The 14,346-nt window shown below is 34.3% G+C and overlaps 1 protein-coding gene across 2 annotated transcripts in view; it reads right to left on the bottom strand.

The window, feature by feature from the left end:
* The window catches only part of LOC142323308 (uncharacterized), a 99,767-nt gene that overhangs the window by 65,785 nt on the left and 19,636 nt on the right, over positions 1–14,346 (bottom strand). For both annotated transcript variants that reach the window (XM_075362779.1, XM_075362780.1), the window contains exons 2-3: positions 8,207–8,298; positions 115–1,281 (exon numbers count right to left, since the gene is read on the bottom strand). In XM_075362779.1, the coding sequence (XP_075218894.1) occupies positions 115–1,281; positions 8,207–8,298 (1,259 nt within the window). The remainder of the gene's footprint in view (positions 1–114; positions 1,282–8,206; positions 8,299–14,346) is intronic.

The raw sequence follows: 14,346 nt of genomic DNA, 5'->3' as shown, positions 1-14,346 counted from the left end.
TTTGGATAAAGTAATTTTTCACTAGATGCTCATAATTTAACGGAATAATTTAATCAAATTAAGTTTACTAAAAGAGAATGATTAATTTATAAGTTAAATGAAGAACACACTCACCTTAAAAAACTCTGTTGCTAGCTGATCCATTTCAGTTGGGTTAAGGCAACTGATTTCATGTTGATCCATGTGAACCACAGAAGCACCTCCATTAGGGTACGTCTCTATTCTAATGAAATTACTGTATTTTAAATTCTCAATGCCGAATTCAGAAGATGGCATAGGTCTTGATACTGAACTATAATACTTATGTGATAATTTTGTAAAGAAAACTTTCCCTTCATTTTTTATTGAAATACTATCACCGGAAACCTGATTAATATATTTTCCCATACTTTTGTCCCTACGGCACTGCACACCGATACTTGCACGCTTAACTTTTGATCTTTTATAACACTTATGACAGTAATGTTTTCGGCTTGAATCATCATGTTTGCGATCTGAATACTTGGATGTACTACTGCTTTTACCAGAGCTTGAAGAATGATGTTTACTAGATGAGTGACAAGAATTTTCACTATGCCTTCTATGTTTGTCATGATTCAATTTATCAGAAGAATGTTCCTTTTTGGATCTTTCTTTATCCTTCTCAGATGGACGATTCATGCCGCTGCTACTGCTGCAGCTTGTTTTTTCAACATTGCCATTTGTTACAACTTGATGTGTCACTATTGTTGATGCTGAAACACTACAAATGTCTCTATCTTTTTCTTTTTTAATAGTAAGTTTTATATGTGAACTACTGACTCTGTCAGATTTTTCACAAGTAGGCAATTTAGTGGTCACTGATGAATCAGCAGAACATTTCTCATTACTATTTTTATATTTAAGATCAGATGACAAAGGTCTAGAAGGTAATTTACTATCATTATTATGTTTTGTCTGTAATGTGATGTCATTATTGACATTCTGCACCTTTGCCATCCCATTATTGACAGGTGTCCTAATATTTGAATTCACCAAATTCACTTCACCCCCACTATTATTGTTACCACCACTATTACTAGCACTGAAACAGTTATCAAAGTGTTCATCGCAGTCTGTTTTGCTGACAAAATTTTCTGAATTTATTTGTGATTCACCTAAAACTTTATTATCATCTTGATTCGCCATCACCTCTTGAAAGCCATGTTTTCTATCAGTTTCCAAAATTAAAGAAGAACTGACTTTATTCTCATCGTTAACAATTATATTTTGGTGAGTATCACCATTGTTCTTGTCCGTTAACTACAAAACAATAAAAACAATTTATTAGCACTTCAAAAATAAAATCATAACTATAACATATATATATATATTTAATATTAATTTATATTTATACATGATAATGGAAATTGCAGGTACTACAATACAGAATAATGATACTGTTCTGCAACATCCCAGTTTTTCTGTTACTTACATATAGATATTTAAGTACTAGAGTAAAGCAAGTAGTGTGTTAACTTTAACCAAAATATTTTATTTAATAAAAAAAATTCCTATCATAAAAAAATTAATGTTTTTTACATAAGTAAAAAACATGTTCTATGTTCTTCATCAGAACATAGGGTTGAATCACTTATGACAAATTTTTTTGTACTAAGATCCATACATACTTTTAAAATATTTGACAATTACTAGTTTCAATTACTTTTTTATACGCTTCCAGAAGAATGGAGGTTTTTAATCCATATTACATTTAAGTGATATCTACAATTATTTCCAGACCATTCAACTAACCCTAAAAACGACACTATTGCACCAAGGAGTACATTTAAGGTATAACTATTTAACAAACAACATGTTTGCTGTTAGAGCCACATATAGTCTAGGGCAGTGATTCTCACCTTTTTAGTTCCATGACCCCTAAAAGTAAAAGAAAAAATTGAATATTTTGCAACCCCCCACCCCCACCAAACCCACTGAAACCTAGTTAAAACGATCTACCTGTGTTGATAGCAATGAGTATGAACATGCATGTATGAAGTGTACATACATAAGCAATTTAAAGGTTCCAACTTGATGGGTATGTGATCCTGGTAATTTGGTCTGCTTGCATAATGCTCCCTAAGAGAGGGTCATGTTTGAACATGCACATGATACATTTGAATATGCCGTGCTCTCAACAATATTAAAGAAGTGTATGGGATTGCAAAATGTCAGTTTAGTTTCAAATGCGAAGCGTGCGTCAGGTGCCTTTATTTTAGTATATAAAAACTTAGTTTCATTGAAAATAACTGTAGTTTCAGTTTTTTAATGAGATTAAACGATGTAACTATTTATTTTTTATTTTTTTCAACTAGATTCTTATGCAAAATGGATAATTTGTGAAAAAACAAAGTAAGCTATTTACATCCAAAAAAATAAATTGGTAAAAAAGACAATATTGTACAATGACAGTTATTTAAATTATGGTTTTACCACACTGGATGAAAAACCACAGTGCGTTGTTTGCTTTCAAGTCCTCTCCAATGAAAGCACAATGCCATCAAAATTAATTCAAAATTTGGAAACTAAACATCCTAATTGTAAAAGTAAACCCTTGTAATCTTTCAAAAGAAAATTACATACTTTGAGAAATCAACAAGCTTCTATTTTTAAATCAAGCCATCCTGATAAAAGTACACTTGAAGCATCTTATTTTGTAGCATTAAAAATAGCTAAGATGTCGAAACCCCCATACAATCACAGAAAACCTCATGTTGTCAGCTGCAATTGTGATTGAATTTCTTTTACTTACATGTGTTGATGCAGTAGTCATCCGAAGTCAGTAACCTGGCTATGGCAATGGATTTGCAGAAATTGGAACATCGATCAGTCATAAGGTTTCTCACCAAAGAAGGAAAATGTCCAAAGGATATCCATAGTAGGATGGTGACTGTGTATGGTGACAATGCGCCTTCATAATACAAAGTGAAATTCTCATCCAAATAATTTAAGTGGAGCAAGGAATACATAAAAAATGATCCCCACAACAGAAAACATGTGTAAGCAACCACACCCAGCAACTGTCAGAAAGTGGACAGACTAGTTATGGAAGACAGGCGTGTTAGGACTGTAATACTTGCTACAGAATGTGGGGTGTCCAAAGGAACCATTATAACAATACTTCATGACCATTTTCACATGACAAGTTAGTTCCCAAAGAATCCCATGAAACCTCACACCACATCAGAAGCAATGTCGTGCATAGCTGTGCTTATGAAAGGAATCCTACAGATTTTTTCAGCAAGTTGGTGACTGATGATGGAACACTGGTTCATTACTGCATTCCTGAGACCAAAAAAGAGTCCATGCAATGGAAATGCAAAGGCTCCCCAACACCCAAAACATTCAAAACCCAGCCATCAGCTAGAAGATCATGGCCACAATTTTATGGGATAGTGAGGGAATTTTGTTGACTGAATACATGAAGCACAAGCAGACTATCACTGGTAATGTCTACGGTGAGTATCTTCAGAAGCTACGGGCAGCAATAAAGGAAAAACAGCGAGGGAATCTAACCAAAGATGTCTTGCTTTTGCATGACAATGACCCAGTCCACTCATTACACAATGCAAAGCAAACTTTGAGGCAGTGTGGATTTCAAAAAATTCCTCACCCTTCCTACAGTCCGGACCTGGCCCCCAGTGAATTCTTTTCCTGTTCAGAAACCTTGGGAAAAAACTTTGGGGCAGATGTTTACACGACAATGATTAATTGAAAGCAGCTGTTTCATGGTTTTTTGAGGAACAAAATAAATTTTTTTTTTACTCTGGCATAACCTCAGTGCAGGCTAAATGGAGCAAGTGTGTGGACGTGCAAAGGACTTATATTGAAAAATAAAAATGGCACTACCTCTCCACCACCACTCTTTCTAGGTAGGTGGATAACTTTTTGAATGCCCCTCATACACAGTGTAACAGAAAGTAACAAACAAGAGAAAAGGTGACCTATGGTGAAATAAGAAAGAAAGAGAAGCAGTAGAACAAAAGAGAGATGGCATTGGGGAAATGAAGTGAGAGAAGGGGATATCAAGAACCAAGAGTAATTTTAAGAGGATATTACTGAAGGAAAAAAGAGATGCTGGAAGAATTTAATGAAAATTGGAAGGGGATGAGAGGAAAGAAACACGAAATTCCTTTATGTTATAGTAAGATCTATGAGATGGAATTGAAGGATAGATTAAATTTCAGTTTATAAGTGAGGAAACAAATTTGTAGAGGCTGAAGAAATCAAACATGTGGAGAAGTTATTTTGAAAAGTTACTAAACATGAATTAGGGTATGGCAGAGAAAATAAAGAAGGAAGAAATGAGGAATCTGAGAAAAAACTAACAGTGAATAGATTACAATCACACAGATGGAGGAAGCATTAATAAAACAGAAAAACCAGCTGATTTTGATGATTATGAAAATGATCAATGCTGCTAGAAAGTAGAAGTATATGATTAGCCAGAATACTGTAGGCTGCATGAGGAAAACATTGGGCAAGAAAAGTAGGAAAGGGGATTACTATACAGATTTTTTTTAAAAAATGAGAAAAGAATCTGAGGAAATTACAAAGGTTACTTCAGAAGCTTAGCAAAGCTTACTTCAGAAGTAGCAAAATTTTGGAAATTTTAAAAGGTCAGATAAAATAAGTAATGGAGGAACAATTAACAAAAGAATAGCATGGTTTTTGAAAGATAGATCCACAACTGACATAATTTCTACAGTATAAATACTCATGGTAGAGATGGAAAAATACACAGTACTATTATCATTCTTATATAATATGGTTTGAACTGACAATCAACTGAAGTAGCGTTAAGAAAACAATTTCAATCTATATATTTTACTATACTTTACTGTATATCACAAGCTCCATATAAATTGTAAAACTCATATTGTGTCATATTATAATTCAATTATTATTTATTTTTACAATATAATGTAACTGAAAAGAAAGTATCATAGAAGTTGAATTTAATTATTGTGATTTAAAGAAAATATCGGAGTTGCTCAAACAGCACTGCTATTAAAATAAAATTTAATATATATTTGCTTTCCTTTATGAAGATGTTACTTTAGAAAATCAATAACAGCCCAATTTAAAAATAATAATTTTAATTTAATTTTAGGTGATAAGCCATCAAAACTAGTGCCATTAAAAACTGATGCGAGTAAAGAGGTTTATTTTATTAAACACTAGTGGATAGAAGTTTTTTCAAAAAAGTAACTACTGAGAATAGTTTTAACTTAGAATTCAAACTACTCTAATAATCTGCTCAAACTACCAAAAAAAATCATAACTGGAGGGCCATGTCATAGGATCCTAGTTAATTAAATAAACTGATTAAAAAATTAATTATTTTTTTTAAATTTGATGAAGTAATAAGTACTAGATGCCAGTGATAAAGTTCAGCAATAAGTAGAAAGTGGTAAGTTACGAAACAAGGTTTAACTATTAAAATAAATAATAAAAATCACAATTCATTTTTTAAATAATAGGATATGCTTCCTTAATATCTTCATATCTCCAGCCTCAGAGCTAGTCAGAATATGATCCAACCTCATCCTTGTGGTGTTCCAGATGGGGCTGTTGCTAGTGATAGCATTTTATAACGATTTGTTTGATCCACGTTGTCTTTATTCATTTAGTATGGGAGTTTTATCAAATTTATTGCATTACTAAATTTTTACTACTCAAGAGTGTCAATTCATGTCACATATACTATCTGTAAGATTTTCATATTATTGTTAATGTGCGTCTTGTTTTTGAGAGGGATTTTCATCAGATAATAATATTGTGAGTAATATTTGCACACCAGTGATTTCCATGGACTAATACCAATATTGTGTGTATATGTTTTCCTACCTTAAGATGAATATAAATCCAGTTTGACTGATAGAATATTTAATGCAGTTTAGGTTGTCTTTGTGGCCCTTATTTAAAGGTTGAGTCCTTAGCTCTTTCGTAAAATATACAGTATGTCTGAATAGTTCCCAAACAAAATTTCTGTAGTCTATACAAGTAGTGCCATCTCTCGGACAACCAAGGAATTATGTCTGATGAATGTGTGTACAAACTTTCATCACATTTTGTCACTCTAGTCTCGAGTTATATTGGGCCACGTATGTTGTGTTCATGTAACCTTGTGCAACCTCGCGACATGAATCAGAAAAGCGTGATAAAATTTTATGTTAGACTTCAAACATCTTTTGTTGAAACTTATTCTATGATACAGCAAGCATTCGGTGATGAAGCCACATCTTGTACTACAAAATAAACACGGTGGAAGTGGTTTATTAAAGATGGTAGAGAGTCGTTGGATGACAACGAATGTAATGGGAGGCCGTCACCAGCAGCTGTTCATGATGAAAACGATGTAAAAGTCCATGCACAACTGATCAAACTGTCCCAACTAATCAAACCGTGAATTCTAAATTCTATTTGGAAGTAATGAAACACCTGATGCATCGCATTTGTTGAATCCGGTCCAAGTACCAGAATCTGGGCAGCTGGACCCTCTTGCACGACAATGTCTTGCCACTTTTTCGATGACATTCTGGCCATCCAAAGGGCTTGCACCAAGTAGCTGAAGAAGATCCCACAAAGTGATTTCTCCAGAGCGTTTGACGGGCTCTACCTGGTGCTGCAATGGGTGTATAACTAGAGAAGGGTTCTATGTAGATGGCTGATGTGAGTAAATTCATTTATTTTTAAATCTGTATTTTTATTTAATATAGTTTGAGAACTTTTCAGACATACTGTGTATGTTTAGTTAATTAAATAGCAGTGAATATACTTACCTTAGAAAATGAGTTAACATTCTTATCATTTTTTAAAATAACTGTAAAATTATATATTTATAATAAACAGATGAATGCATGTTTGCACTATGAATTGTTTCAATCAAAATAGCACATGTAAATTTAAATGATTATAAACAATAACTAAAGTAATAAATTAAAAAAGCAAGTATGTAGTAAAATGTGATATCAGTGTGTTGTACTGGAATCAGACCACAATGTCAAAAGTGAACAAGGAACATCAGAAGCGACTGCAACCAGGAAGGGTGTCCATCAGGGTTGTGTATTATCACCTCTTTTATTCAACATTTATTCTGAAGCAATTTTCAAGGAATTGTTGACGGAAGAAAGAAGTGGGATCATGATAAATGGAAAGGCTATCAACAGCATCAGGCACACAGATGACAATATTGTCAATGCAGCTGAACTACCTGTCCTTCAACACATGTTAAGATGATTTAGTACAGCACGGTGAGGAGTTTAGCCTGTTTGTCAGTGCTTCTAAGACCAAGTTTATAGTGTTCTCTAGGAGGAAAATCCAGATAACCCTATCAATAAAGGGCAATAATATCGAGCAAGTATCCTCCTTCAAATACTTGGACACTGTGCTGGATGAGCAATGTGATTGCAAGAGAGAGGTTAAATTTAGAATGGAACAGGCTAAGAGGCAATTTATTAGCATGACGTAATTCTTTTTAAGATAAGATCTTAGTCTGCAACGGAAAATCTGGATGACTTGTTACCATATTCTCCATTTTTCTCTATGGATATGAAAGCTGGGCCCTTGATCAAAATGAGAAGAGATTGATGCTTCTATCTGTACCGCCGTCTCTTGCGTGTGTCTTGAGTGCTGAAAGTTTCAAATGATTAAGTTCTTCATCAGATGAAGAAGCAAAACGAACAGCGGCTCACTATAAAGATAAGAAAGACTCAATACCTAGTACATGTTGTGAGGGGCGAGAAGTACCAGTTGTGACTCATAATTGAAGAGAAGATACAAGGTAAAAGTTCTGTTGGCAGACAGAATTTGTGGCTGAAGGATATTAGAAGATATACAACTGCACACTGGAAGAAGCTATCTGTGCTTCATCACGTTCGGAGCTGGCTACGTGGACCACTAACCTCCACCAAGGAGAAGGTACTTAAAAGAAGAAAGATGTAGTAAAATGTGAAATTTCATCCCACAAACAGAAAGAAATTATATAAAATCTCATTCAAGACAAATCCACATTTTGAATGACATGAAAAATCACAAATTACATGTGTAGTTGATTCTAAGTGTAGAACAAACTCAAATCTATGTAAATGTGACTAAGATAATAATGAACAATAAACCATTGTTATTTATGTTAGAAACGTATATAGTAAGAATTTATGTCAAAATATTCAATTATAGTTACCTCATCATTAAGTGAATCGCTTGCCATTTCGGGTAGTAGAATATTTTCAAATATAGTTTTTACATTTTCACAATAAATGTCCATATACAAATCTGTAACATAAACAAAACATTATTTAATTCGTTTAACTCCTTCTCACTGATAATACAATTTAACAAAAAAAATCTTAATTGACTTGGTTTGCTGTTATATAAATTCTGTCAAATATTAAGTTAGCAGATATTTATAATCTGACCCTTTGTAAATGATTTTCAACTATTATTTTTAATTATGGCTCTATTCTGGTAAAACTTTTACTTTAAATTATAGTTCAATTTTTTTTTTTAATTTACTTTCTTTTCAGTTGCATATAACAGATTTAAAATGATTCAAAGCTACAAATAACACAAAACTTAAACAAAACACAAGATTTAAAAACTTATGGATACATAAGACTTAGGCCGCTATAAAAGAAAATAGAACAGAGTACCCTAAGATGGTTTGATTAGGAAGCATGATGGAAAAAGTACTAAAGAAAATTTTCATCTTTAATGAAAGCAACAGAATGATGACCACCTCTCCTAAGAATGAAAAATAGCTTCTCCTAATGTAAGAAGAAAGCCAGTTGCTACTAAGGAGTAATCTTAAGACCTCAGCAACCCCTTTATCCCAGTAAAAAGATGCTTGTTACAAATAATACGTTATATGTCCAGAGACCCAGTTTCTGCCACCACTTTCCAGTTCACATGCAGAAGAGTACAAAAATAACACAGAGTAAAAAATTAATTGGGAAAGACAAGAATACCAGAATATTAAGTCCATTCTATATCACATAACCCACCAAAAACATTTTTGGTCAGTCGATGTTTTAATTACTTTTGATTATAAGCTTTAGCTACAAAATGTACAAAAAGAATCCAAAATTTTAGAATTTTTGAGCTAGTAGTGATTTTTTTTTGCAACTGTTGATCATAAAACTGTAAGTAGTGTTTCAACCATTGGTGCTAGAGAGATCTGTTCAGCACATTTTAAACCACTTGTAAAGGGCTTTAATTTGATAATTAAACTCAAGTTATGAGGCATATTCATAAAGTAAGGGCCGTTTGGTCATTCAACAAAAATTAACTCCTGAGAAAGGGTTTTTACTTAGTTTTAGTTTACTACATATTTACTTCACTTTTCCACATAAATGCCATTCAGTTCTAAGGACTTTTCATAGCACTGCACCAGTTTCTTTAACCCCTATGCATAGAAGCTCGCCGCCTGTGAATTGAACCAGTTGACAACGGCAGTCCTGAATTCCTCATAATTTTCAAACCGTTGTCTACCAAGCCACTTTTTCAAGTGCAAGATGAGGAAGTAGTCGCTAGGTGCTAGGTTAGACTATATGGAGGTGGTAAAAAAATTCCCAATGGAAATCTTGAATCTTCTTTGTAGTTAAGGCAACGGTGTGAGGACGCGCGTTGTCATGAAGGAGGAATTACGCCCGACTACAGTTCCCCGCGTCGTCGATTTTGGATCGCCCGTCTGTTTGGTGATCGCTTCGTAGTACGCGTCAGCTGTAATTGTTGATCCACGTTCCACGAAATCAACCAAAATGACGCCCTTTTTGTCCCAAAAAACGTTAGCCAACATTTTTGGGTTAGCCAACATTTTTCGACTCGAGTACTGAGATTGCTTAAACTTTTTCGGTTTTGGGGAACTTGAATAGCGCCATTGCATTAATTGTTTCGATTCTGCGTTGGTGTAGGCCATCCACGTCTCGTCCCCGTAACAAAGTGGAAAAATAAATCATTTCCATCTTGTCAATAGCGGTCTAAAAGTGCTTGTCCACTGCACATTCTTTGCTCTTTGTGTTGGTCGGTGAGCATTTTTGGTACTCACATTGCACACAATCTGTGATATCCGAGCTTTTCTGTGATAATCGTGAAGATGGAGGTGCGTCCAACATTCGGAAATTCATTACTTAAGGCACCACAATCGTCAATCACCGATCACATCGCAGTTTTCGGTTCACTTGTTCAGTGATTTCGTCGGACTGAATATTGGACCTGCCACTCCACTCTTCGTCATGCACATTTATGCTGCCATTTTTAAAGTTTCGACACCATTGCCTAAATTTACTCACTCATTACTGTAGATCCACACACTAGGCACAACTTCCGATGAATTTCAGCAGCTGAAGAACCTTTCGCACATAAAAATCGAATCGCAGCGCCCACTTCACAACTAGCGGGAGAAACGATTGTCGCGGACATTGCGATCTGCATTCACCGGCAAGTAAATGACTACTTAAAACAACAACTGCAGTAGCTTCGTAAATAGCTGATAGACGGCCCTACATGCGTGAAACTGTATTCAGACCCGCTAATATTTAAATATAAGCCGACGGCCCTTACTTTATGAATATGCCTCGTATAACAAATTTATCACATTAGAAGAGTTTCTTTTTAACCTATTTCAAAATATTCAGTTTTGAAACTCAAAACATCTCTTTTGATTTTTCAAACAAATACAGATTATATAAAACTGTGACGTGTAAATTGTGATTCCAGAAAAATTATAGTTTAGTAGGAAAATAGTTTTTCGATTATAGCGGTACATATATAACTGGCCAATATAGTTTAATTTAAGAATCTGTATATATTAATTAAAGATACCCTTTAATAGTTTTTTACCTCTAAAACCCTCTCATTTTAGTTAAAATACTATCCTGCACCTTAATTCAAAGATAATTTTATAAATCATAAAAGGTTCACCCATTCAATATAAACAAGTAAAAAATACAATACAATACAAAACAGTACAATACAATACAAATACAATACAAAACAGTAAAAAAAGGTGAACTACGGTAACCATTTAAGATATCCAAAGATTTTAATAATTACAAAATATTAAAAGAATAAAATGTGTTCAGAAAATCTAGATTTTAAAAGTTAACTATAAGTCACCATAAATAAATCATAAAAAATTTTATAGAATATTTAAATTTTGTGAAATAATACGATTTGTAAAGAAATCTTAATACATATTCCATCAAACTCCATACTTGACAGTCACTCTGCGAATTTGGCAGTCGGTAACATCAGACCTTCAATTCAATTATATATATAAGAAACTCAATAATTTTTTACTTGCTAATTCGTCATGTTCTATAATTTGTCACCTTAATCAATAAAGTCAAAAAAAATGTATTAAAAGCGATTTCATAAAATAAAAAAATAAAAAATTTATTGTAAGAGCCCAAAACAGATGATTTAATACATAAGGGAAAAAAGAAATCAACATTGCAAAATGTTGATATTTTTCATCTAGATATCTAAAGCTAGAAGCTGAATCATACTTGTCCGCACCGCTTTCACTTTGCGATGAGATAGCACAATCTACTGTATCTTTATATGTAAGTACTGTACGAGGTGTGTGAGAAAAGTAATGAGATTTGTAATAATAAAAAGTGAGATTGGTAACACTGCGAGCGATCCTGCAACGCTATGTCTACCGGTCTGTGCTAGACCGGTTTGTCTATGTGGAAGGGATGGACAAACCGGTCCACAAACCTTCCACACAAATTCTTTTTTGAAAGCCGAGAACACTTGAAGATCAACCTCGCTCAGGGAGACTTTCAACTACATAATCTGACGAAAACGTTGAGCGTGTGAGGGTTCTTGTGAGATCAGACCGTCGTTTAACAATAAGGATGATGAGTGAACAGTTAAATTTAAACACTTTCACCAAATACATCAAAATTTACATCAGATTACAACAAATTTTAACAGACAATTTGTACATGCGAAATTGGTGTCGAAAAACCTCACAACGGAACAGAAGGACAGTCGAAAAAACGTGTGCGTTGATCTTCTTGAGAGGATTGACAATGACCAAGAATTCTTCAATCGTTTGATCACAGGTGATGAATCCTCGATATTTGAGTACGATCCTGAAATAAAGCGGCAAAGCGAAGAGTGGCACACTCCGTCATCTCCTCGACCGAAAAAATGTCGAATGAGCAAATCAAAGATCAAAGCCATGCCGATTTGCTTTTTTGACAGTAGGGGTATTGTGCATAAAGAATTTGTTCCTCCAGGACAAACTGTCAACCAAGTGTTTTACAGAGGTGTCTATGAAAGGCTCAGGAAAAGAGTGAGTGATTCGCGTGAGACTGCCAGACATTGCAGACAAGTGGATGCTTCATCACGACGACAATGCCCCGTGTCACACGGCCATTTCCATCAGAGAATTTTTGGCCTCAAAACGCATTCCTACGGTTCCTCAACCCCCCTATTCGTCTGATTTGAGTCCTTATGACTTTTTCCTTTTCCCGAAATTGAAACATGTCTTTTTGGAACTCTAGAGAACATTCAAAAGACTGTGACCGACCAGTTAAATGCCCTACCAGTTGAAGCCTTCTAGTGCTGCTACCAGGAGTGGTTACAATGACTCCGCCAGTGTATAGCTCCCCAAGGGAACTACATTAAAGGAGATAATATTGTTGTTTGAAAAAAATAAAAAAGTAAAAAGTCAAGTCTCATTACTTTTCTCACACACCTCGTATGTATAATGTAGTAATTTAACTAACGTTGTGCCTTCAGTGTGTAAACAGTTCCGCTCATTGGCAGATCTCTTCGATATTATTCTCGTTTTAGTAAGTTTCTTTAATTTTGTAGAAATTTCTAGTGTATTCGGAACAATTGGAAGTGTGTTATTTCGTGTGATGGCTTCCAAAAGACCTACTAATTACAGACAGATTGTCTACTACTGAAATTAAAAATTCTACACCGCATTAGGAAAGTGCTAGCAAACTTGCTGAAATTTCAAAATCACATGAACATCAATAAACGACATAAAGAAGGATGGTGACAAAATCGAAGATCTCATTTCAAAAATGGAAGTTACCAATGGTGACATACTAGCAGTATAAGTTATGCTGATATATAAGCTAGTATAATTCAACGGTTGTTGACTTATACCGGCAAACAGACTTAGATGAAACTATGTACCTACGGTTCGTAGATTCAACGTCTTAACCTTTTCTTCTCAGTGGCCCGACTTTAATGCAAAAAGCATTACAAATGAATACAAAAATGAACGGAGATCCCGAATCTATAGCCAACATAGGGTGGCTGAGAAAATTTAAGCATCATCATGGTAATACAGCAGCTGTCTCTCGAAGGAGAAATTATGAGTGCTGATGTTGATTGTGTAAATGTTATTGCGAAAAACTGCTCTCAGATTTCAACTTTAGGATTACTGTGAAACTTTAGTGTATAACTGTGATGAAAGCGGTCTTTACTGTAATGCTCTACCAACGAAGAGAGTCTGGTTCAGAATCTTCACCTCCAGGATATAAAATGAGGAACAAGGACTGATCATTTTGGTTTGGGCAAATACAAGCGAAAATCCCAGACTTCCATTATCAATTGTTGGAAAAGTTATGAAACAAAGAGCTCTGAAAAACATCAATCAAAATTTATTGTCAGTTAAATATTACGCCCAAAAACGTGTATGGATGGATCAAGAAATTTTCACTACCTGGTTTCATAATGTGTTTATCGTTAAAGTGAAATCATACATTAAATCTAAAAATTTACCAGCAAAAATGCTTTTAATTATGAGCATTTCACAGTACATCCATTGAATGAATTAGCTAATGAAGATATAGAATGCATTTTCCTTCCTGCAAATACAATCTCTCTGATTCAGCCCATGGATCAGAGAATGACTGAAAACTTTAAGCATCACTACCGGAAAATATTTCTTCAAAATTATATTTCTAGTGATATGGGTTCGAATTTGGAAGCACTTTCAAAGGAATAAACAATCAAATACACCATTTTCAACGTCACCGACGGGTACAATGTTTCAAATCTAACATTGACTCAAGTTGGAACAAAATTTGGCCACCAGGAGCAGAGAATGAAAGTAACAACGATGAGAAAAAAACTGTTCGAAGAAATTTCTCGAATTTGCAACGACAATTTTCAAACAGAACAGCCTGATGTAAATGACTGGCTGAATGTAGATATCTCGAATTTAGGATATGAAATTTTGAATGACAAGGAGGTATTAGAACGAGTAACGAAAAAGGAGGTAAACAATCAAGAAGCTGATGATGACGACGAAGACATTTGAATTCTCAAGCGATTCATTGCAAAGAAGTA

The sequence above is a fragment of the Lycorma delicatula genome, chromosome 4 (assembly GCF_047948215.1).
Source record: "Lycorma delicatula isolate Av1 chromosome 4, ASM4794821v1, whole genome shotgun sequence".
NCBI lineage: Eukaryota > Metazoa > Arthropoda > Insecta > Hemiptera > Fulgoridae > Lycorma > Lycorma delicatula.
Note: the sequence above shows the minus strand (reverse complement) of the source record. Positions and strands in the feature narration are given on the sequence as shown.